The following is a 26,983-nucleotide window of genomic DNA, read 5'->3' as shown; positions in this document are numbered from 1 at the left end:
ACTTTTCCACAGATTTTTTGACATTACTATCACGTACCTCTATGGGTGTTCAAGCACGTATTTGACTAATTGTGGGGCTGAGTGTTGATGTAATCTCTGGGGCAGGATACTTACAAGAGAATAAAAAAAATGAAGAAAGAAAGGGTAGGAATAATAGGCAGTCAGATAAAGAACTGTCCTAGGAATATAAGTCCCTGAGAAATTGCAAGAAAACTTGTGGAAAGCATTGGAAGAAATGAGTATGGGAGAGAGTCAAGACCAAGTAAGCTCTTTGCCTACCAGTGGGGGAGAATATCTGTGGATGTGTTCCTTTGGGACCAGTAATTATTCCAATACTGTTCTGTCTTACCTTTAAATAAAATTTAAGTAGTTGTTTCCGTCCTGTAATTGTATGATCATCAGAGTTCAACAGAACAAGTTCCCAGTCTGCTATTACATCAGTAAACTGAGTTGAGGAACTGATGACCAAATACTTTACCTAAGGTGCCAATTAAGATTTCTACATTCTATTCAACTTGTTGGTATAAGGAATGAATCAGAATGTGTTCTTCTTCCTTCCCATGGACACAGGAATACATTCACTAGAGAAAATTAATTTATTCCTCCCATTCCTTATTATAAGGATACTGGAATAACATTTAAAAACTATTGACAGCAAATGTTTTATTTAAAATCATGAAAGCAAGTGTTCAATATTTATATCATACTGGAGGTATCAAATATTACAAATTAAACATATGAAGATAGAGACTTTGATAGTGATTTATATTTAAATTGAAAAATACTCACATCAGACGTTTTTCCTATGTCAGCAAAACCTTAGAGCTAATGACTCAAGTGTAGTTCATATTCGGCTATTCTTAAGTCTCTTGAAAGTGGACTTATGATCATGTCATACATCAAAATAATACTGGAACCTGAAAAGACACTAGAAATTAGTTGCTGCTTCCTTTTTTCCATTAAACGCATGAAATATCATTGGACATTAAATGTTTTCTCTTATGAAGAGGTTTTTCAAATGGGGATACAGAACACGGGAGTGGCCATTCTAAGAGAATGCCACTGGATAGCTATGCACTCCCACCTTTATTTAGAGGGTACCAGCAAGTCTATGAGCCAGCAGGCACTTAGGCAAGGTTATACATCAACTTAAGGATCTGGGAAAAGGAATTCAGTCTGGTGGTCTAATATAGGGATTAGAGCTGTGATGTAAATCTTCAGAGACAGGCCCATTTAGATGCTCCTGTAAATGTACAAATTCCCGGCCAGTGCCACTGCTCACTAGGCTAATCCTCTGCCTGAGGCACCTGCACTCCAGGTTCTAGTCCTGGTCAGGGCATCGGATTCTGTCCCGGTTGCTCCTCTTCCAGTCCAGCTCTCTGCTGTGGCCCGGGAGTTCAGTGGAAGATGGCCCAAGTGCTGGGGCCCTTCACCCACATGGGAGACCAGGAGAAGCACCTGGCTCCTGGCTTCAGATCAGCGCAGTGCGCCAGCCACAGCAGCCACTGGGGGATGAACCAACGGAAAAGGAAAACCTTTTTCTCTGTCTCTCTCTCACTGTCCACTCTGCCTGTCAAACAGTTTTTTTTTTTTTCTTTAATTCCCAAAAATATTCCAGGTACCAATTTATGTCCATTAGCCCCCTGCTGCTCCCATTATCACATTGCTTTGGGGCAGGTGTACCCATCCCTGGCCTGTTTTGGTGTGAGCAGAAATTGCAGCAATGCCTCGAATTTCAGGGGGTGTACCCCACCAGAGGCATTTATGCAGTATCTCTACACCCTTGAAAATTCAGTGGAGGATTTTGGTAGATAATTGACATAAAATAATTTTCTATGATCCAGGAATTTTTTGAAACATTTCCTAAATTCAAAACTTCCCCTGATCCTTTCTGAAGTTTGGAATTTTCCATTAGCTTTAACTGCATTGCCTGGCATGTAAAAAAAAAAAAAAAGTAAAGATTTTGGTACATAACTTTTTATTTTTTTAACAGGCAGAGTGGACAGTGAGAGAGAGGGATGAAGAGAAAGGTCTTCCTTTGCCGTTGGTTCACCCTCCAATGGCCGCCGTGGCCGGCGTGCTGCGGCCGGTGCACCGCGCTGATCCGAAGCCAGGAGCCAGGTGCTTCTCCTGGTCTCCCATGGGGTGCAGGGCCCATCCTCCACTGCACTCTCTGGGCCACAGCAGAGAGCTGGCCTGGAAGAGGGGCAACCAGGACAGAATCCAGCGCCCCAACCGGGACTAGAACCCCGTGTGCCGGCGCCGCAAGGCGGAGGATTAGCCTAGTGAGCGCGGTGCCAGCCATAATAACTTTTTATATTCTTGCAGAAAAGGATTAATGGTCTAATCCATTTAAATGTTTATTCATTTTTATTTATTTTAAAGAGAATGATTGATTGATTGATTCTGTCCATTGGCTCATTCACCAAATGCCTGCAGCAACCACTGCTGGGCCGGGCCAAAGCCAGGAACCAGAACTTCTGTCTAGCTCTTCCATGTGGGTGGTAGGAACTCAGTACTTGAGCCAGCATCTTGTGCCTCCCAGCCACATTAGCTTGAATGTGGACTGGAATATGGACACAAGACTTGATCACTGGCACTCCAACATGGAATGTGGAAGTCCCAAGAGACATCTTAACCTGCTGTGCCACAACATTGCATGCACAGTATAATAGTTAGAGACATGTTCAAAGATAATTAGGGACCTCAAAGTAAATTAAATTTTTACTTAATAAGGTGTTACCTTTGTGAACAAATCAACTGAAATTATAAGCCACTAGCCTGAAATATAAGAAATAGACAATGTTCATTTGTACTTATTTTTATTTCTTTGACTAGCCCATATAAGCTTTCAAAGGACAGGACATTTCTCTGCTGCTCTACCATTTTATCCACATTGTCTTGAACAAAGATCAAATTTTGTATAATAAAAGTAGTATAGGGAACAGATGAAGGATTTAAAGTGCTGAAATTTATTGCAAGTCCATTCACAAGTCAACTTCCAAAGAGGCTGTTTCTACCCAAAGGAGACATTTCTTATCATTTTCCAAAAACACATTGCATGGAAATAAATACCCTGCTACAAGAGTTTCTGCCATCTAGTAGAAGCTTAATAAACATTTATGCTTGCTGTATGAACAGTTTTAATGAACTGCTAAGCTCACTCATGTGCAACAAATGACACCGATGTTACAAATAACTCTAGGTATAGTAGCTAACCTGTAACCGAAATTCAACTTTTTCTTGTTTATAAATGTTGAAAGCAAACTCTAATAATAGCAGTAGCTGTGACTTGGTCACCGGTAGAAATGACAGATATTTCATATCATGTTCCAGTCACTGAGTATACTTGGTATACAGAAGCAACGAGTGTATTCCTCGCTACTTTGAAATTATCCTATTTAGTGACCTGATGCTAGATCCTGTTAGTTAATATGCTGGGAAACAAAACATGTATTACTACATCACAAAAATTTTTAGAAACACATATATTATATTTTGACTTAATTGGTCTTATTTCAACCCATGTATATTTTCTTTTATGCTTTTGTAGGCATTAAGATAAGAAGGGGTCATTAAGCTTAATCAGATACCAGAGATCCATGATACAAAAAGGCTAAAATTTTATGTAGATAGACAGTGGTGCCATACTTTCTAAGTTTTTTAAAAAGCAATAGAATGGCCGGCACCGCGGCTCACTAGGCTAAGCCTCCACCTAGCGGTGCCGGCACACCGGGTTCTAGTCCTGGTTGGGGCGCCGGATTCTGTCCTGGTTGCCCCTCTTCCAGGCCAGCTCTCTGCTGTGGCCAGGGAGTGCAGTGGAGGATGGCCCAAGTGTTTGGGCCCTGCACCCACAAGGGAGACCAGGAGAAGCACCTGGCTCCTGGCTTCGGATCAGCGTGATGTGCCGGCCGCGGTGGCCATTGGAGGGTGAACCAACGGCAAAAAGGAAGACCTTTCTCTCCATCTCTCTCTCTCACTGTCCACTCTGCCTGTCAAAAAAAAAAAAAAAAAGCAATGGAATGTCAACCTTTAACCACGACATGTACAAGATAAATATATTTAGTTGGGCGATACATTTGTTTAGCAATTAAATATGTGCACTCAAAGATAAATAATTAAATTAACCACATTTGTGTATACATATATGCTCAACAATGAAACTGCATTTCATATTCTTTGATTTTTATGGTTTATAAACACATTGTTGTAGGTTTAAACCTTTGTAAAATCTAACCAGAGTGACCATACACACTGCCATTTCACAACCATTATATCTTAAGGCTACAAAATATAACTTTAATCTCAATGCTGTTCTTTTCACAGGCTACTCAGAAAGAAGTAGAGAAACAGAAGGCTCACTTGAAGAGTGTCATAGAGCTAGGAGAAGCCTTGAAAACAGTTTTGGGCAAGAAGGAGACCTTGGTGGAAGATAAACTCAGTCTTCTGAATAGTAACTGGGTAGCTGTCACTTCCCGAGCAGAAGAATGGCTCAACCTTCTCTTGGTAAGAGGAGACGCTGGAAGATTTTTGATCCCTCTCCATCAAAAAAAAAAATGTGTAAACATTCACTGAGATCCTATATGAAAATTCGTCAAATCCACATATACCCTGCTCTAAATTCATTGTCCATAACTAATTTTAATATGTTTTTCTCTATGTGTTATATTTTACATGAATGTTCTACTTAAAAGTAATTTAAATTATGATACATATGTATTTTTGTCTTTTTAGTCTTGTAGAGAGTAGAAAACAGTCCTTTAAGAATGTTTTCTAACCAATAATGTCATGACACGTCTCTGTACATTTAAGGAATACCAGAAACACATGGAAACCTTTGACCAGAATGTAGATCACATCACAAAATGGATCATTCAGGCTGATACACTTTTGGATGAATCTGAGAAAAAGAAACCCCAGCAAAAAGAAGACGTGCTTAAGGTAGCAAATACAATATTTTGAAAAGTAATTTTCAAACTGTGCAACACCTGTGTCAATCATCTATGTCCTAGAAGATAACGAGGACTTTTTAATAAGAGTAATCTCTCTTCTCTCCCCTCACCCTCTCTTTTGTTCTTCCTTTTTTATGTGAATAATGACCCTCAGTAGTTCTGTAATCTGATTATCTGTTCAAATTCACCTCTCAGTTAATTATACCCAATTTAAAAGCTCTTCAAAATGGGATTCTAGGATTTATTTTTGTATCATATCACAAAGATCTGCCTATTTTAATAGTACCACTATGATCTGTGTCTAGTCCAAAGAACTTTCCCAACATCACACCTGCAGCCTATCTGAGAAATACCAAAAGTACAATCATGTGGATATTTTGCATATGAAATATCCAAATCTTATTACACGTTGAGAATCCATAATCCCAAATTCTGAAATCAGAACTGGTTCAAAATCCAAAATATTTTAATCTCTGACGTGATGCCACAAGTGGAGAATTTCGCACCATGAAGCTTTGTTTCATGCACAAAATTATTAAAATATTATATAAGATCATTATACTTTATATATAAAACATATAACATAAATGAATCTCATGTTTAGATTTGGGTCCCATCCTCAACATATGTCAGTATGCTAATGGTCCACAATCTAAAGATAACAAAAGTCCAAAGCCTCTCCCACACCAAGCATCCTTAACGTATAATTATTCATAATGTTGGGCTTGTGTAACATTTAATTTTTTTCTTTTCAACTGTGTGCAAATTAAACTTGGACTTAAATTCTCTCTTTTTGCATTGAATGTAATTAGGATATCCTAAGATTTCTCTCTCAAAGGCAAGTTAATTTTCCTCTTAAAATAATTTCAGTGGCAGAATACGAGAGATATAATGTACAAGTGTGTCTTATTGAGACTACATTGTCTCCATTTGGTGACTTCTCTCTTTTCAACTAGACCCAGAGAGTAGAATTTTAAGAAATATCTCTTAATGTTTCCTTACTGGGTTTTGCTGAAATTTTTGTTAAGTTTTTACCAGTGGGTTATTATTTGAAGAACACACAAAAAGTATAGTTTCTAAATATAAATTTCATTTTTTATTTTTTGTCACTGACATTGTGCACATATTTTAATTTCTTTTCATTAAAAAATGTAGGTGCATATAAGGCTATTCCCAAAACACATTAATTTGCTGTTTGCACCTTACTCCAATGTAGATTTACATAGTGGTCTTAATTCTCCCTTGATGTGTAGTCAGAGATGTCATCTTATGGGTGAAATTCCTCAAAGGTCTTTGAAATAAGAACTGAGTTGTTTAATTGACAGGCCTTATGACCCCTTGCATCAGGAAGAACATTCCTCAATATGTATGTGATGCAGAATCAAAATCTGTTAGAAAATGTATTTTTCTATGACAGTATGATAAAGAGGAATTCCAAAGTAGTAGGACGGTATAGGAGTGTGTTCTTCTGATCCTTCCCTCTAGAGCTCATATTTAGGTTCCTCTACAACTATTAAATTCAGTTAAGATAAGATGGCATAGAATGAAATATCAAATATTATGATTGCTTCAAACATCACAGAAGGATTTGGAAACCACCATTTGTCCTTCCTCAGACTAAACAAACACCTAAGCAGACCTTCCTCAGACTAAAGGACATTGACCCCTTCACTAAGCTCACATGTGCTCTCCTATTTTACGGAAGTTGACTTCTTGTCTTCTTGTCTTTCTTTTTATTATTCTGTGTGTCTCTCTCCCCTCCCCCCCCAAATCTGTCTATCTCTCCCTCCATCTCCCTCCACCTCCCTCCCTCCACCTCCCTCCCTCCCTCCCTCTCTCTCTCTCTCTCTCTCTCTCTCTCTCTCTCTCTCTCTCAACCTTGGTAAATTACTAACTTCAAGCCCTGTTTCTTGCTCATGGAATATAGCGCTTAAAGGCTGAAATGAATGACATACGTCCAAAGGTGGACTCCATTCGTGACCAAGCAGCAAACTTGATGGCAAACCGCGGTGACCACTGCAGGAAAGTAGTAGAGCCTAAAATCTCAGAACTCAACCATCGATTTGCAGCCATTTCTCACAGAATTAAGACTGGAAAGGTAGGAAGATCTACCCCAAGGTGGAAACTAGTGCTAAATGGTCTGTTGCGAAGGTTTCGCAGTGCTCTGAAAGGGGCAGGCGACCCCCACAGCAAGATTTTCAAAAGGAAAATGAAGGCAAAAATGTGTTTAAGGAAAATTTACCACTAACTATCATGGGAGATGAATCAGTCTCTCTCCCTCTCTCTCCCTTTCTCTCTTCTTCTCTCTCACGTTTTTTCTGCCACAGCTTTTCTAGAACTACCTTCTGCACCGGTTTACATATGTACTTTCAGGGGTTACCTACAGCAAAGTAACAAATAGCATGCTGCAGGCCAAAACACAAAAAAAGCACAAAAGATATCTATGTATAGACAGCATTACTGATTTATTTTGCCAAATCGAATATTGCTTGTGTTGTAATGTACATCACATATTCAAAATGAGACCTTGTACATTTCCTGCATGATCTAGGGTGTTTGTACTTCTTTCCTGATTGTGCATGTGTATGTATTTAACTTGCTCATGCTAGTTGCAGACACTGTGACAAAATCTATTAGGCTATAATGAAATGCTCAAGCCATGAAAACAAATAACTGCAAGCTTATATATCATGATTTTTGTAATTTTATATTCCTGTTTATATTTATTTAATGAAGAACCAGGGTATATGAAACTTTTGCATGAAATCCTTTCTATTTGTGTAACATTTAATGAAGACAAAATCTTATCTAATAAGTAGTTTGAAAAAAATATATGTAAATGTAGAATTATAGAATTTCAACTCTGGGGAAAATGTTAAATGCAAGTAATTACCCAGAAAATGCTATAGTGTAGCTTAACATATTGTCCACTGTATGTGATATGCTTTCAAATATATGAATGTATACTTAGGAAATATATCTATTTAGGTATATAGATAATGCTAGAAATAATCTTAAATGAGAAACCCTCTTGAAATATGTGTAAAAAATATGATGCAATATGTCAGGTAAGTATTGTATCCTTGAAAAATTGGAGAATGCATTCAAAAATTATTTTGACAAATATGGCTCACAATAATATCACAGTGCCACAAATGATACATTTGTTAAGGTATTATAACATATAGTGGTGTTATATATAATAGTACATGTTTTATGAAAATAACATGATAAATCTTAGAGTTTATGCATGTGAAATATAGTTATCCTTAAATACGGTTACCCTTCAAATTTCACCTTCCATTGTTAGCTTACCTTAAGTCCTTGTTGCTTTTCTGTAGTAGTTACCTATTGAGTTCTACTCATGTATACACATATATGTATATATATGCACATATATGTAATTTTTAAGTAAATCATTACCACCCACAAAATATTCTTATAAGCTCTGAAACTTTATTTTCAGGGCATAATTTTTCCTTAGGAATTTACTTTGCAACTAGGAAAAATGATTGCCTTTACTTCTTGAAATATCAATGGCATATGTGTTGCCAAATTAAAGGAATTTTATTTGTTACTACTTCATTACTAAATTTTGTATTCTCATCACCTACATATATATATATACATTTTAAATAGATCACTGAGCTTTGGAATATTGAAGAGAAATCAGGATAACATTCTGAGATAAATTATGCTCCAAGATTGTTACTCACGGATACTGTGATGGAAAATGGGAAGAATTCATTTTCCACCATTGAAGTAACCATGCTAGCCAATATAAGTTTGTGACTAAGAAAAGACTGAGGTTTCATTCATAGTCTGCATGTATTTGTGAGTATACTTCCAGAAATCATGCATCAAAGGAGGGACTCAGTGTGCTTCTTTAATTTTCCTTACAGAAATAAGGCATGAAGTCACCTGAAATCAGTATTTCCAATTATATATATTATATATACACAGAACAATCACATTATCACATTTTTAATTTTCAAAATATTTTTCTCTGAATTAGTAAAGACAACTGGATGAATCAGTAATGCCACGTTGGGGCTCTGATAGGATAATTATGCTGTATCCTCATGATGGAACCCAAACCACAGATTTAAAGCGTATCTGATAGTCTGCTTATTTGTTTATTGAATAAGTTAATGATATTGTACATTTCCTGCATGATTTAGGGTGTTTGTACCTCTTCCATGGTGCTAGAGAGTACAACAGCATAAAAGGATAGCCTACAAGATAACTGTTTTCAAACAGAAAAATACTTATTGTAATCATAAAATATGTTTACTACTAATTGCAATCATAGAATTTATGTAACACTAATGCATCTTTGTGAAAATATTCAGTTAATAGTGAGGTAATCCTTGCAGAAAGAACAATGAGATAAGAAGATTGAGTCTCAGACCTAACTTTTTCAGTAGCAGTTAGAATATATAATTCTTCCACATATCCATTTCAATATTTATACTACCTTAGTAGATTTTAAAATGGAAACTACTCCCTCAACAACAGCAGCAGCAACAAAAAGAGCTTTTCAAATAGAGTGGGTAAAATGGAAACTGGCAGAGGTACTAGATGGAAAGAATTTCTGCCATTTTTCTTTCTCCTCCCTCTGATCGGGTTCAGGAGTACAAGTAATGTCCATAGAGCATGGTGTTAATTTCTGGATTAGATTAGTTCAACAGTCCTTGATAGTTCTAAAGTTTGCTAGTTCACTCTTATTTTTATAGATACACTGAGGAATTTAAGATATTTAATAGCTTATTTGCTTTCTTAGGGAGTAGGGAAATTTTGGAAATTCTGCAAATCTTATGGGTGCCCTTTGACTTGAAATCAACTTCATTATAGTAGGGTTTATGTAGTTTAAGATGAGTTTGAAATATCTCTGGCTAGGTTTCATAGAGGAGAATATTCTCCAAATATATACCAAATAAGTATAGAGGTATATATTCCAAATATATACCTTATTTGGTATGAGAACCAAGTTCAGAATAGCTTTTTAAAGATCAATTAACTATAGAGCAAAAACTTATCCTGAGAACTCACTGATAGCTTCTATATTTTCTATTTGGTAAAGAATATTGTTTGGGGGACTACTGTGTCTCTCGTAAGGGTTGTCCATGTTAAGAATTCCAAAACCCACAAAGTAATGAGCACTGGGATCCTCAGGTCAGTTTGCCTTAGAATTTGTCCACCTGAGTGCAACTTTCTGTAGTGGTAATTTTTGCCAACACTGAGGAGCCGTATGATGATAAGGAAAGGTTCTTAACTTGAAGCTACAGAACGTACTGTAGTAGCTGTGCACATTACTGGTGTGATCTTTGATAAGTGCCTTCAACTCTCAGTCTCATTTCCATCTGTAAGATTAGGAAGATGATGCCCGTATTATTTTAATCTTAAGATTGTAGTCAGAATCAAACTATGTAAGTTAAATGAAAATACATTTATAAAATCAATTTGTGTATAGATATAAAATGCAAAAAATGTATCAATAATTATTTCCATCATTATATATACATTAGACTTGAATGTCCAGATTTTGAGTATTGAGGCAAAAGTTGTTGAAAAAAAGAAATGGATTAGTGGCTGAATTCTCCTTTTAGCTTCTGTTGGAATGGATGAAAGCCAAGAATACATTTCTTTACTATTTCTATGGCAAGGAACAGCTTTGCAAATAATCAAGTAGATCAATTCAAGAAGCACAAGGAAGTTTTGCTTGTTCCAAATACAACCCTTAAAATACATGAAATGATACCTCTTACCATTTTATTAAGGTTACAAGAGTATCTAATGACTTTAAGAAAACGTAATCTTTCTCATTCTGTGTAAAATCAGTTCTGAGGAAATGGTAATTATAAAAGTCAGAATTATGTAAATTAGAGATCATTTTTAAATCCTGGATGCAGTTGATGGAACAAATGAGGATAGATACCGTTTCTCCACTCTCTTTGCCTTAGGGCACCTGAGCATAGTGATGTGGCTTGGAATGAGTCGGTACTATAAGGGAAAGAAGGTGCCAAGTAGACAGAAGCATAGAAAAAGGGAAGTGGGGAGGCAAAAATAAACTCGCTACTTAATCCTGTTGCTTATGGCTTTCCTACCCCTCTCTATCCACTCTGAAGCCAAGTTGGAGAAGAGTTAGCAATTTTGGAGAGCTGAGAGTTGAGGTAAATTTTAAAAGAATGGGTGAAGGAGGATTTGATAAAAGGGAGTAATATGGATGAATTCTCAAGAACTTCATACTATTTCCAAATTGCAATGTTTGGCACTGTGGGGGCTCTATTACAAAGTAACACATGATGGGTTCGAGGAGATCATTCTTTAGTGGTGGAACAAATTAAGTTCATGGATATTGGTTGAGATTGAGGGCATCATAAGTGAATTGAGCAGCCACTTCATGATAAATTAATGATAAAACTATGACAAAGCTCAAGATTGTGCCATGTGTACAAATGGAAATTAAGTTTAGTTTGCTTATAAAATAGAGGACGAGTAGCATGAAACTTAGTTATGGATCAGACTGAAGAGGAGAGTTAGACACAGCATGAAGAGATGATGACAAGCTAATCATTTATGCTTAATTAATTAAGCAATGAGGAGTTTTTGATTTTTTTCTCATGCATTGTTGATCATTAGTCCATGGGTAGTTATATGGAGAATTTAACTGAATAATAACAGAGTGTAGAGAAACCACTAATGAGGCCATCACTATAGTCTAGAGGAGAGACAGTGATGACCTCAAATAAAGAAATAGTTACTGAGATAGAAAGGAAGTGTCATTCTAGGTCACTGGCTATAAGTGTTCTGTATGCACTCAGAGGAACTGTTAAAACACAGATTGCTGAGCCCCACACTAGGTGATTCTGAGTCAGTAGCTCTGTAATAGAGCCCGAGAATGTGCATTTTTAACACGTTTGTGCAGGGACCATGCTAGAGAACCAGTGGTCTTCAGGCATCAAAAACTAGCATACAGTTAAATTATTACATAACAGGGCCAAGAAGATGATGAACTCAGAAGCCACTCAGGATTCCAAACTGATTTGAGTGGGAAAGTCTGCATTTGAATTTCAGGAATAAAATGTACATCAAGGTATATTTATCAAGCTGTTAGACTTAGTTTCTACCGAATTTTGACTAAAGAGATTTTAGTTTTGTCCTATTAGAGGAACATTTACTTTGTGAAAAATAATGAAATTATACATATAATATGCTTACTGAGACTGTGTTCTCTTCTAGAGATTTAGAAACATTTGTCTAAGAAGATGAAATATTAACTTATTGGTCCTGAAATTCATATTAGCCAGCAGAAAAGAGAAATCTTCTCTTTTCTTAATCCTTTACTAAGATGTATGTGCTATATAATATATGCACCATATGTTCTTTAATTTCCATATGGGCCTTGACAATTGCTACTAAAATCCTTGTAGCAGCTTCTGTATTATGTACATTGTAACTATAATATTAGATTTGGACAATCTAGTATCATAGGTTTAAATATTCACAGTTTAGTTGCTGTAATAATTTAACATGTCATGTTTTGATTTCCAGTCAGTGTCAGCAGATATAAAAATAATCATTCTTTGAAACAGAGAATTCAGATATTTATGGGGTATAAGAAAGCCAGTGACTTTCCTGTCTAATGTAGAATATGTCAAGGGAATAAATACATGATGCAATCTAACAGATCTTAATATGTGGTTTTATATTTAAAAAATAATACAACAACTTATGCATATATTTTTTCTCTCCTAAACATCAGTGGGAAATAGATTATGTAACTTATAATTGTGATCTAGATATAAAATTAAGATTTATTGAATTTATAAATTTTAATTAAAGCTGAATTTTTGATCAGGTTTATCAGTATAAATATATTTATAATTTCCCCCTTCTGTCTATTACTAATCATGTTCTAATTTAACACTGTCACTGATAGAAAAGAACATGATCTGTTAATTCATAGTTACTCTATAGTTATCCCCAGGTTTTCTATATAGGCATTTTAAAAAGCATAAGTAAGAGCTTAAAGGTCTATAAACACCGCATAAGTTGCAGAGAATGAATATGTAAGATAGCTAGTATCCTCAGGTAATCGTAACAGAGTAATAATAAAACCGTATAATCATATATCTGCTAATTTTATTTCACTGAAATAAATAAAGAAGAAAACCTATCGATGGGATTTCAGTGCTAGCCATATTTCTGAACACATTTGTATTTGACTATCCTTGTAACAAGGTTAATTACATAGAAAATTTGATAATATAATCCTTTTGTGATCATTTAAAACATTTCAAAGTAGTAGATGTGTAAATCAGTTTCCTGAATAATGATTTTTGATTGAACTGACTGAGCCTTATCCATAGGACAGTTGAAATGATTAGAGCTATTTGGGGATTCCTGATTGTGATCCTTTGTGAAGGAAAATTATTCCCTTGATAAGCAGTAGCAGATGCAAAAGTAATCCTTCTTTGGACCAAAGACTTTCAGATAATTATTGGATGCTCTGGAAGAAACTGTAAGGTCTCTAAATACTCAGATAGCCTGGTTAGACAACATTCAATCCCAGTCATTTGTTTTGTCCATTCTAACGTGTCAATTCTCACCATAGTTTATGACTTCTATATATGTCAGCAAATATTAATTATTGTTTTAGTATAAACACATGGAATTTCATCTCAAACATGACTTCAATATGCTTTCTATATTAAAAAATGAACAAAAAGCAAAAGTGAGAAAGGAATAGAGGAAAGTAAGCAGAAAAGAAGTAAAAAGGAAAGAAATCTATATAATCTAGCTGAAGTTGAAAATATAAAATTCTAAAGTGTTATGTTTTTGTGTTCAGTTAAATCTTTGTCTCTTCTAATGTTTTAGAGTTAAATCCTCTTCTATTTTATTTACTATTACTAAATTCACATAAAATATAAAAGAGAGATATGTCCCAACTTACAAAAGATAAAAAGTGGGCTGATTCTTCACCCACAAATATACCATAACCTACCAATACACTTTATATTCAATTTTAAAATGTGTGACCATGAAGTAAATTTCATCAATTAAAATAGGGAATCACTGGGTAATTAACAACACTTTCATACTTTCATCATCACAGCATTAAAGGTAAATTAATACCTTACCTAAAATTTTCAAAAATTCAATGAGAAATGTCACTCTTCTATTTGTTTAATTTAGGAAACGTTTCTTTTATTGTAGTTAGCGCTAATAAATTTAGAACAAGACAATAATTCAATAAACTGCTCTATTTTATTATTTTTGTTTTAGCATAGATGTAGATCTTTTCAGCACTCTATTAATCTTTGTGAATTTTATTTCTTCTACAATGTTTTGAAATAATTCGTCTGATTAGTAGTCTGTCTCTTCTGTATTATAAGGTGATACTGCTCCTTGAAGCTTTATTTTGGTTGGCATGAATCATTCTTATTTTTCTATACAAATATTGTAATGATAAATACAGAATGGTGAAAGGAGACTATGGATTTAAAGCATTTTTATACTAATCTGTTGCACTTGGATCATTTTCAACTTAGATTTTATGTAATTTGAATACAGTGGACATTTTTCATGATTACTGTGGTTCCATAGTCCATATCAATGAATGTTTACTTTCTTGTCTGTGCAAACACAGTCATTATAATACTGGTGTATCTATGCACGCTGAAGGAATATTTAACCAAAGGGAAGCTTACATTTTGAGTTTGAAAAAGTGTATCTGAGTCTTTCTGAATGCTTTCAATTTAATATGAATAACTGTAATTGATTTTGCTTTTCATCCGTCTGTTCTTCTTTGTTAACCTGTTGTATAAGTCAACTTAATGCTAAAACTTTATCAAGCCTTAAATTTCATTAATCCTTAAAACATCCAACAAAGCACAAGTAATAGTTGTTAAGCAATTTGAAACAACATTAAAAATCAAGGAAAACAAAATAATGTTGTCTTTCTCAGTTTCTCTGTCTCTTCTTTCTTTTGTGTCCATTTATCTGTTTATTAAACTTCCCTGTGTTCTATTTTGTATGTACTTTGTATAATTGCACAGTCATACTAATGTTCTTAAGTAAAATAAAGGTACAAAATCTATGCTTGATATATACTTTCTCCTATACTATTGTAATTTTTGTTTATTTTCTATATATTCTAAATCTTGTCTATGGTAACATTGTGTGATTTTTGTGATTCTAGCTCTTCTGTGGCCATATATTTTCTTTAAAGTCTATAGAACTAGTTTATCCAATAATCAAGATGATTTATTAACCTTTGTTTCCAACTGCTTTAGACAATGTATCACAATTCTAAATTTAAAAGCCAAACCTTATATACTCTAAATTTTAAAATTTGGTGATTTGAGAGTGAGTTATTTAATTATTTATTTAATAAAACTGCATAAAAATTACAAATTATAAAGACAATGAAGGCCAAAGAATGACATGTAAATCATTAATTGGTTGGAAAACTATCTTTCATATTAGAATTTTTATAACCTAATTCACCTAGTGAACTCTTGGGAGAGGAATTAGTTTTTCCAACTCTTGGTGTCTGAACAGAATATTAATCACATACAGGTCAAATGGCTTGTATGATTCTGTCAATAATATAACTCAAATAACTTGGTTGATTACTTGTGGTTATTTTGGTTTAAAAATTGAACACTGGTTAATACATAGGTAGTACTAAAACTATAAATTGATATAATAAAACATTTTATTAAAAAGAGTTTATATATGCTACATAAAATACAGAATAGTAAAACATATGTTGCCAACTTCCAGGATTGATAATCCACTTAGGGAAACAAAGAATATATCAATCAAAGTCAAATAATACTATATTCATATATAAAAGAGAATATAACACAGCTATGATGATACACAAGTGAGGAATAGAGATTCCTGATAGAACCAGACAAGTCACTCCCATAAGTTTTCCTATACACAGAGGACATCCTGAAAAATTCATATATATAATTGAATGAGACTCAGATTATAAGAATAACCTGAACCTGCTGAGGTTTATTTAATAAAACATCAAAATTTTGACTATTTGGAAGGCATTACCCTTGTAATATATTTCAAACCAGTAATGAGTTATTGGTTCTTTTCAGTGTCATGGTTGTAATAGTTAATATAGATCTGTACTGCCCAATAAGGTTGTCACAACAACATGTGACCACTGAGCAGTTGAAATGTGGCTACTCCAAGCTGATATATACTATGAGTATAAAATACGTATGGACTTTGAAGACATACTATGAGAAAGTGAATGTAAAATATCTCATTAATAACTTTGTTTATTATAGATTTGTATGAAGAAATTTCAGACATAATGGTGAAATAAAATGTATTATTAAAATAATTTTACTGTTTTTATTTTTTAAGATGGCAACTAGAACATTTTTAATTACATGTATATTTATAAAATATACTTGTATGTTTATATCGAATTACACTACCGTAAATGTTTTATTTAAATTAAGAGGAGAGACTTTGTCATATACTGACATTTTAGGAAAGTATTGACTTGAAAAGAGTAGTATTTCTAAAATATGACCTAATACAGCATCTTTTAGCCTCAGCTTATATACTTTCTGCAATGAAACTCATTATTTTAAAATTGCTGCTTCCAGTAGATTGCAACACCAGTTGACTTTTCTTATATTAATCAAAAATTCTATATTTTGCCTATTGATTTTAGTTACTCATTTTGGAACCACACAGGATAATTCTAATTCCCAATCTACATAATTAACTTTTTACTAAGTATGGAATATCTGTTTGGAACATCTAGAACCTACATATTCTGCTAATGATGCCTATATTTGCATTTTCCTGCCTAAGTTGTTACTCATTTTGTAGAAATATCTCCTAAAATCTTTTCACATCTGCTAATTATTTTTTGTACCTGGTGGCATCATGTTGCTAGCATTGACCAGCAGTCGTTACATTTATATACACAAAGCACTGACTCATCAGGCTTTCTGAATTTTCCACACATAAATTGTGTTCCTTATTGTCCCAAGTCATTGAAGTACTTTTGAAATGTATATTCATCATTGGTCATTTATTTATATACTTTTTCAGGAAATACTTATGCATGCCTACTGGGTTCTAGGAATGACTCTAGGTCAATAAGCCAAACATCTCAACTTAATGGGTATTCATGGAACTCAACCCACTCACTGTATTTTTGTATGTATTTTTGTGTCCACAATCAATTCCTGATAAAAATGTTACCTACAGCAAAGCAAATGTAAACCCCTTGGGCATTCTCTTTGAGACAACTTGTATAGTTTGAAGATCAGTTAATCAATAATTTTGTTCAGAAAGAAGTCTATCAAAATGAAGTCTAAATTTTCCATGTTGTCCATTAGCATTTTATGATTTTTGTCAAGTCCCTTAGCAAAATAAAAACTGAATCAAACAGCATTATTTTATACTTCAAAAAATTGTGTTCTCAAAAGAGGAAAGTCATGATCTGAGCTACTGTATGGATGTGACTTTGAGAGGAAACAGGAGTCAAGGTTTATTAAGCATTTATCTATGTCAGATGGATACACAGGATTCTGAAAGAAAATAATAGTAGTGAATACTTATTGAGCATTTGTTACATATAAGACACAATTTTAACATATTTGATTCTCATAATGGCCCCATGATATATTATTCTTATCCCCATGTTACAACTAAACAAACTGTGACTCAAAGTGGATAAATAAGTTGTCTAAGGTCTCTCAGCTAGTAAATGATCGAGTCCTGATTCGGTGCATTCTTGAATTTGAGCTCTTCATAGAAGATAGAAAGCATTCTAAAAGTCATTAATGGAGGATACCAGAAAATCTGCACATGACCTGCACGAAAGGTCTATATGAGGAGCTCTTAAATAAGGTTGGGAAGGTCTCGGGCACAAGGTTAGGGGAGAGCTTGGCTATCATGCTGTCGTTTGACTTCATTCTGTTTGTACTCAGGAGATGCAGAAGGTTATTGAGTAGATACATAGCATAATGAAAGCAATCAGTGTTTGCAGACATATTGACCTGACTACCTTGCTCAGGCTGGAATTGGGTTGGCAGGAGGGTGGTGGTATACCCATATGGAGTTTTGTTTTATTTTTGTTTTTCCTGAGTTTTGGGAGTAGCAAGTAGATCATAGGGAATGAATTAACACTTGACATTCATTATATACTAGAATGTGATGTTCAAAAATAATATGACTTACGTTTTAGGCATGCATCACTAAGAAAAAATGGTCTTCTATTAGAACTAGGGAAGTTGATTTTGCAAGCCCTTTGGGGGAAAGGTGAGCTCAGTCGTAGCTCTTTTGAATTTCAAGTGAGAAATTACATGGCTGTTGGAGAGTCTAGAATTGGAATTCAAAAGTTAAATCAATGCTAAAGATGAAAATTTGGGATATCTGAAAATTATAGTTAAATTTATGGAAGAAATACAATTTATTGTGGAAGAAGCAATGGGAAAGAGTAGATGCCCAAGTTCTGAGCCTTCGAAGCTACTCTATTTGAGTATGTGGACAGAAGATGAGCTAGAGAAGAAGCAGTGGAGAAAAACAGGTAAATCTAACGGCAAATAGGCCCATGTTATTTTGACAGCTTTGTACTGAATTAAAGATATTTTAAACATTATTTATCATCTTATGAAGTAACAATCATGTAGACTCTCACTAACACTTAACGAGAGTGAACAAGATTTTAATAGCATAAAATACAACCAAATTGGCATTGTGCAGTTATGATTCTTAAGTAATCATTTACTCTCAAAATTCTTAATAAAATTTTACTAAAAGTATGGTAATACAGAGACTGAAATACTCTAAAAGGATATTTATGGTACTACCAACCTGTACTGGTTCAATATGATATTTCAAATTACAAATAATCATTAGAATTTACTAGTGATTTTGAATTCACTCTAAAATAATCACATTAATTCTTTCAAGGATGTGTACAGGTGCCTAGAAAATATGTTCTTATTCATACTGCATGTGGGAATCATGTCCTTGTGAATAACACTTGATTCTTCATTAGTAATAGACTTCCTTTAGTTAGTTGGTCGTACTTGAACACTTGTCCTTATTGTCCTCCAAGGGTTGCCATCTAATAATGATAGAATAAACCTGTGGCTAGTAATGTGATTGGGAAAGGGTAAGTGGGAACAGAACTTGATAAATGTAATCATCTTGATATAAGACACTGAAGGTCATTCCTGAATTGATTCTACAAAGTGAATACTTTACCTCTGAAATAAGAAACAGAATTTTATATGTCATTCATGTATTTTGAAAATCTATCAGGTATAAACCTTTTCTAGTGTTTTAATGAAGAAAATTAAAAACAGCATAAAGATCAAGAGAGTAAAAATGTATCTTATTGATGAAACTTTATTAAATCTTGCCTCATTTTAGAATACATATAATTTTGATATCTTCTAATTGATCATTTCTTTTCAAGTGTTTTGTTTAGAAAAATCTAAAGATTTTTTGCTTTTTTGAAAGTGTGGCCATTATAAATTTCAAAATGAAAGAAAAACTAATGTTTATAAAACTGGCTTACATATTCAGATTCTTTATGTGAAACATTTTGGGTTCATTAATTTGAATTTGTGCCACCAAATAAACCATCCCTAAGACAAACTAATGACATTGTTTGTCTTAGGAAAGCATACATCCCAATTTTGCTTACTAAAAATGTGATTTAATATATCTGAGAAGATCTCTGGGTAGTTTTTCTAAGGATAAGGTGACAATTCCACATTTCTACCTGAAGTTACTATTATTAAGTGGCAATTTCTTATAAAACATATTTTCCAAATGGTATTTATATTGTAATATTTAAAAATAAGATCAATTTAACTTTAGAATATTAAAAATTGGCCCAGACAAATGTATATAAGCTTTTATTGATACTACAGAATGATGAATTTTATTATCCTGCATATATGTTCAGCTCTAGTGATGTTAAATATTTCTCTTCATTTGTAACCTCAGGAACTTTCCTTGTTGTATTTCAAAACCCTCAAAAATATAATATAAGGACATAATGCATGTCATTAGTTTAGCAACAGGAGGTTGAGTAAATGTATTCCTTTTGGTTTATGTTTCTAATAAAAAAGTAATTTTGATTTAAATTAGCACTATCTTTTTTTTTAGGCCTCAATTCCTTTGAAGGAATTGGAGCAGTTTAACTCAGATATACAAAAATTGCTGGAACCACTGGAGGCTGAAATTCAGCAGGGGGTGAATCTGAAAGAGGAAGACTTCAATAAAGATATGGTAAATTGGTTGTGATAAAAGTATGAATGAACTAGGAGTGAAAATGAATAAATATTTTGAAAGAAATTAGATAACAAGTCTCCAACTGAATTCTCAAAATACACCTTGCTCATTTTATGATTGTAATAATTTTTATAAATGCAAAGTATTCCTGTTGATTCTTTATTTCAAATCCTGAATTACTATGGTGTGGTTATATGGGAGCACTTAGAGATTTTATAAATAGAACAACAATTTTGTTTGACTTATACTATTTTCAAACTCAGAACAAAAATGTAATCATAAACCGAGTCAATCAGAAAATATTAATAAGAAACTAAACTATTACAAAAAGCTGATATTTTCAGTCATATTTTGATAGCAAAATGTTTATTTCATAGAAAGGGCAATTACACAAGTCATAAAGATTGATATTAAAGTTTCCCACAATGTGGTTTACCAAAACATTGAGAGATAGTACAACATATATCCAAAATGTGTACAAATTCATGCTGCTTCTTTCATGATAGTAAAAGAAATAGAACTGTGTGGGCTATTCCTAGTCTCAGGAAATTGCTTTAATCCCAATTATCTTGCAAATATGTTTGTCATTTCTATCTGGCTTGAATATTTCTGCCTCACATCCCCGTTCACAGACTTGTTTTTGTTTTTCTGCCTGCACCTTCCTTTTCACAATTTCTTTTCCATTCTTCCACTGCCATCACCTCTGTGGAATTCTTTCCCTTAAATGCATTGATGCTGGGAACTTCTCAGGCAATGCTTGAAGATGATATCAGAAGACAATATAACCATTTAAGACAATAAACATGTGCAGCAGCAATGGGAGAAATATTTTCTCCAGCCTTAGTTCCCACTGCAATCAATGTTGACCTCTTTGGAACTGCTGCAATCAGTACTCCCTGTGCATGGGGTTTGGTGACCTGGTTAACTTAGCTCATGGAAAGACAAGAAGAATCTTTCTGAGATGCTGAGGTCTAGCTATCTCTACTCCATGGCAAAGAAGTAGAGGTCACTGAAGTGAAAAAAGGACGTGGTCTATCTCTTGGGCTGACCACCATCCCTACCCTAGGGCCCTCATCTATGTGGAGAAAGAAGTGAAGTGGACTGTCTTAATGTTTGTTGACATAATAAATTAGGACATTTTACAGACTTTACAAATATAATATGTCTAAATTGTACATTCCATTAAGTTAAATGACAAATCTCAAATAAAAATAAATCCCAGTCACCCTAAACAACATTAATGGGTCCACAGTTGTGTGCAGAAGTTTAAGCATGCCTCATAGTTTTAAACATCTCACATATTGATCACATCACACACATTATTTTGAACATTATTATTTGTAACTGTTAACTCATCATTGTGTCCTGGATGCAATTGCACAGTGAGCCTCCACTATAGAAACTTTTCCTATCCTAAGTTGAAGATAAGAAACTAGAGGTGAAAAACAACATAGTTACAAAGGTAACTATATTAGAATAGTATTATTGAAGTCATTTTATTTCTAAGTAAATAAAATACTGCTTTTGGAGCCTAAAATGGAAAAATTGCACATCGAAAATTTTTAAAGTCACTTTATATTCCATATGTTAATATTTGATCTTACTGAAAATTAACATGGGCATGATTTTTTAAAAATTATTTGTAATATCTGACATTGATATATACATCATTTTGCTAATATACTGATATTTGTCCCAGATATAGGCATTTCATGTCAAATATATAGCAGACATTATTAGAATTTAGTAAGCATTTAAAACTATTATCCTTTAGTAGTATGTTATTATTTTCAGCTGTATAGATATTTCACACCTACATATGCACATCCATATTCTTGTATGGATCAGTTAATATTATAAATTATAAGTTTATTGCCTCAACTTTTTTAAATTTCTAGGACTAAGCTAAACATAGAAACCAAGAAAAGACTTTGACAGAAATTCACAAATTCTCTGATGATGAATTACCTTACCGCCCATCTTCCTACATGTAACCCTAAAAGCTGTCTTCTTTGTAACTACACAGAATAATTCTCTTAAGATCTAAAGTACAAATTCTAAAAGAAAAGCTATGATCACAGTATCTTATAATAACAATCCCTGAAATTTTTAAATTTAAATTTGTGTGTTTCAGTAACATGTTTTATCTTTGTTAATAATGTACAGCTTTTTAAAAACCAAAATGAAGACTGTACTTGTTGTTTTTATCAGAGTGAAGACAATGAGGGTACTGTAAAAGAATTGTTGCAAAGAGGAGACAACTTACATGAAAGAATCACAGATGAGAGAAAGCGAGAGGAAATAAAGATAAAACAGCAGCTGTTACAGACAAAACATAATGCTCTCAAGGTATTAGAGCTAAAATTATAATATACTTTGCTTGTGGTATCTTTTCATATATGGGGTAAAATATCTTATGCTTAAGAATGCTCATCAACAGAAAGTCACATTTTTTCGATCCATATATATGCTTTACTTAACATTTTTTGTGGTATCTGATCTTGAAAAATGGTTTTGCTTAAAATTTGCTTTTTAAATTCAGTCATATTTTTTCTGAGTGCTATTTAAAATATAAAAAATGTATCTTGTATAACATCTATACATTTAATTTTCTAATATTCTTCACATTTGTAAGTTTACTCTTGTATATGTGTTGAACACCCTGTATAACTGCTGGAATAACCAATCTATATTTTTTCAATTATTCTTCCTTACTCTATTTATTTATAATGGGTTCAAATTTAGTAACCTAACTCTTGTTTAATAAGGTCTAGATTCTCATTTGTACATCTACATATATATATATATATATCTTAAATAGAGTCACTACTTGCAACTAAGAATCTACAAATTCTAATTTTATTTACACTAGAATTCCAAAAAATAATATTAATAACCTTGAAAAACAAGTAGTATTTTCATTTTAAGCAGTGGGTATATGTGGTTACAAGTACCCATGTTATTACTCATCAGGATTGTTCAGGAAAAACAGAATAAACTGCTGGTTAGTCTATAATATCTAGGAAGTTCTTGAGATGAGGCTGAGCATTTGGAAACTTTTCTGAAAACAATTTTATGTATGCTTTAGAATATTCTCGATTAGCATGCATGGCTGATTTTCTAATACTGTTAAATGCTGAGCTTTTCATTGTAAATCACTCTTTTAGAGCTATGTACCTATGGTAGGTGGATCTACCTAGTTGGTGTATGGAGTCTGTTTTATATATGCAAATAAGAGAATGAAACTTTTTCCCTATAGTCAACCAAATAAACACTGCTGAGAATGTAATTACACAATATTGTGCCTGCAAGGAATCCACAAGGAAAGTCTAATTGGCCAGCAGGTGTTCTGAAGGTAGCTGCTGATAAATATAGCAAATAGTAAAGTCCTCTTCCTCAAGGGAGTGCCAAAACAAACCATAATGTGCTCAGAAAATCAGGAAGCTGTGTAATTCACAGCCGTCTGACTGTGACCAAGCTTTCAGAAGCATCTACACTGGTCATTTGATGATATGTGTCCTGCTGAACAGCAGTGTTTAATGGTTGTCTGGCATCCCTCTAAAGAAATCTATAGTGTGTCTCTAAATAGTTTTACATATTACACATGACCTTCTTCTTGGGAAATAAAAGGAGTTTCATATTTGTGACTATCAAACCCTTTCTCTTCCCAGAGATAAGATCTGTGTCAAAAAAAGACGTGCCTCCACTCTGATTTATATGGCTGCATTTTGGTACCTTTGAAAAAGCAGCATCCAATCTGACTTAACCCAGGCATTTATTAACTCCACAGAAGGTTTCAAAATGCACCATGAAAAGTTCTGAATGTTATATCCCCAATTTTAAACATAATGGAGAATGAAATCTGCATATTTCTTACAAATAAATGCTACAAATGATTAATGCAACTGTCAGCTCTACTTGTCAAATCAATTTACAACATGAAATTCAGTAATTATGTCTACCTGAAAAGTGGTTCAAATTCTAATCCTTCTGAAATATTTCAGAGGTCAAAACTTTCCAGTTGAATGTTTTTTTCAACAGTTCTTTGATATGAATTATTTTCTTTAGCTTGAGTTAAAATTGTACACAAACCTTGATTTGCTACCTCTCTAAAGAAATGAGAGATGTCTGCAGAGCTCTTATGTTCCCATGAGTTACCACAAAATGGCAGTTCAGCTAATTCTGTGGAACAGGGAAAATAGTAGGTATGCTATAAGGAGCAAGGTGATTGATTTCTCCCTGCTTGAATTATTAAATTAGACACCCTTATTCTCACGAGGTTGATTAGAAAGCTTTTATTTCCTCATCTGTTTTTAAAATGTTAGTAATTTTGGCCGGTGCCACTGCTCACTTGGCTAATCCTCCGCCTGTGGCGGCGGCACCCCGGGTTCTAGACCCAGTTGGTGCCGGATTCTGTCCCGGTTGCTCCTCTTCCAGTCCAGTTCTCTGCTGTGGCCCGGGAAGGCAGTGGAGGATGGCCCAAGGGCTTGGGCCCTGCACCCGCATGGGAGACCAGGAGAAGCACCTGGCTCCTGGCTTCGGATCGGCGCAGTATGCTGGCCATAGCCGCCATTTGGGTGGTGAACCAATGGAAGGAAGACCTTTCTCTCTGTCTCTCTCTCTCTCACTATCTAACTCTGCCTCCTGTTAAAAAAAAATTAGTAAGTTTACATATGAAACATAATTTGTTAAAATAAATTTTACAGGCAAACTTCTAAGGAAAAATATTTTTTTTCATATTTAGCCATTTCCATGTACACTGGTAGCTAACCAAACCATCCTCAGGATTCTGCACATATAGCCTGGAACAATTTATAGGATAACTAAAAATGAATTTACATTTCTAGTCATACAGTATTAATAGCCTATGAAACTTTTTGCAAGCATTTCTAAAATCATGAATATATATTACTTGGTTATATACAATTAAAATTGTGTTGATAAGTCCATGGCCAGTGATATAAATTTTAGAGTTTGAACTTTTTAAAAAGTCAAGTACAACCTCAACATGTTTGTGCAGCTATCTAGCTAAGTCAATTTTATTGATACATTAAACCATTTCACATAGATTGCCCAACAGTTTAGTTAGGTCTTTAAGAGTCAGTTAAATATAACAAGATTTGTAAACAAGTTTGAACATGCCAAGAAAAAATCCTTTAGGTGTGTTGATCAGGATTCTTAGCTTCTTGTACACATGCGTCCTGCCACATAAATACCTAATGTAGTTGTTTATTTGTGTGTTCTGCATTTACATGTGTGTGTAACATATGTACAAAATGATTTAGAACTCAAATTATTTTTATAAAAAACTGCAGCCAGAAGTATGTTGTATATTATATGTATATATTGATATTTTAATAATATCTGCACCATGAACAGGATTTGAGGTCTCAAAGAAGAAAAAAGGCTCTAGAAATTTCTCATCAGTGGTATCAGTACAAGAGGCAGGCTGATGATCTCCTGAAATGCTTGGATGACATTGAAAAAAAATTAGCCAGCCTACCTGATCCCAAAGATGAAAGGAAAATAAAGGTAATGTTGTTTTAGAATGTTAATACTAGATTTTATTGCTCAGTTTGATTACCTTAACTGTGAGGATCATATTTATAATGTTGATGTTCTTGTTTCCTCTATTAGTATTCTCTTTGATGTGATACATTCCCTTGTATTGTTTTTTGTTTTAGTAAGTGTATTGTACTGTTACTCAATTGACATAATGTTGAATGAATAAAACGTTTTACTTTTAGACAATGTAAAATGAATTAAGAAATGTCTTGTGTTTTCTGGTAAGATTGTAATTGACTTTGTGTATCTTTGTTCCAGATGAACTAATGACTTATCGGTATATGGACGACTTCTTTCTCATGTTAGCACATTCATTTCATCAGAGCATCTTCACACATCAGTGTCAAATCTCTGTAGATTTCTTTGCATATTGTCTGAAGACGTTTTTCAGTTACTGTTTTACATTTTTATGTTGCTTCATTCTCTGTTGAGTTCCTCAAATCTTTAAAAAGAAAATAAATATCTACTCCCTTACCCTCTCCATTATATTCTATATGGATGGTCCCTAATAAATAATGTGTAAGCACTCTATTTGGATCAGCCTCCAAAATACCAGGGCAATACAGAAGGAAAAGTAAGACCAATTTAAATATTTTTGTAATTAGAAAATCTGAAACTGAACCCTCAAAAGATAAATACTAATTGGACTATTGGGTGAGGATGACAATGACCTCTTCCATGTTTGTAAATTTTGAACAATTGACAATAAAGGAACAACAGCCTATGAAATTTCTGAGAGAAATATTTGCTGCTTGAGGTTGGTTAATGTGGTTAGCTAACTGCCCTGGGCCCTGTATTGGTTTTGCTCAATAGGAAATTGATCGTGAATTGCAGAAGAAGAAAGAGGAGCTGAATGCAGTGCATAGGCAAGCTGAGGGCTTGTCTGAGGATGGGGCCGCAATGGCAGTGGAGCCAATTCAGATCCAGCTCAGCAAGCGCTGGCGGGAAATTGAGAGCAAATTTGCTCAGTTTCGAAGACTCAACTTTGCACAAATTGTGAGTTGTTACTGGCAAACCTATGTATGTGTTTGCAACTACTACTCTATTAACAGAAGCCTACTAACAAAACTAACCAAAAATTCTAGGTGCAATTTCAAACTTCTAATGTGCATTTTGCAAGTGAGTAGTTCCTCTCACTTTGTGCTTCTGTAACAGACACCTGT

General features: G+C 33.9%; 1 protein-coding gene across 15 annotated transcripts in view; it reads left to right on the top strand.

The window, feature by feature from the left end:
* Positions 1 to 26,983, top strand: part of DMD (dystrophin) — a 2,249,390-nt gene that overhangs the window by 979,469 nt on the left and 1,242,938 nt on the right. For 14 of the 15 annotated variants that reach the window (XM_070067426.2, XM_051827673.3, XM_070067427.2 and 11 more), the window contains 7 exons: positions 4,327 to 4,506; positions 4,813 to 4,941; positions 6,880 to 7,050; positions 20,130 to 20,252; positions 22,467 to 22,604; positions 25,635 to 25,787; positions 26,634 to 26,816. In XM_070067426.2, the coding sequence (XP_069923527.2) occupies positions 4,327 to 4,506; positions 4,813 to 4,941; positions 6,880 to 7,050; positions 20,130 to 20,252; positions 22,467 to 22,604; positions 25,635 to 25,787; positions 26,634 to 26,816 (1,077 nt within the window). Of the gene's footprint in view, positions 1 to 4,326; positions 4,507 to 4,812; positions 4,942 to 6,879; positions 7,051 to 20,129; positions 20,253 to 22,466; positions 22,605 to 25,634; positions 25,788 to 26,078; positions 26,565 to 26,633; positions 26,817 to 26,983 lie in introns of those variants that run through there. The other variant, XM_089324363.1, reaches the window with a different exon arrangement.

This window comes from Oryctolagus cuniculus, chromosome X (genome assembly GCF_051225735.1).
Source record: "Oryctolagus cuniculus isolate XC-2025 breed Fujian yellow rabbit chromosome X, ASM5122573v1, whole genome shotgun sequence".
Classification (NCBI taxonomy): Eukaryota; Metazoa; Chordata; class Mammalia; order Lagomorpha; family Leporidae; genus Oryctolagus; species Oryctolagus cuniculus.
This window is presented reverse-complemented; position numbering and strand designations above follow the sequence as displayed.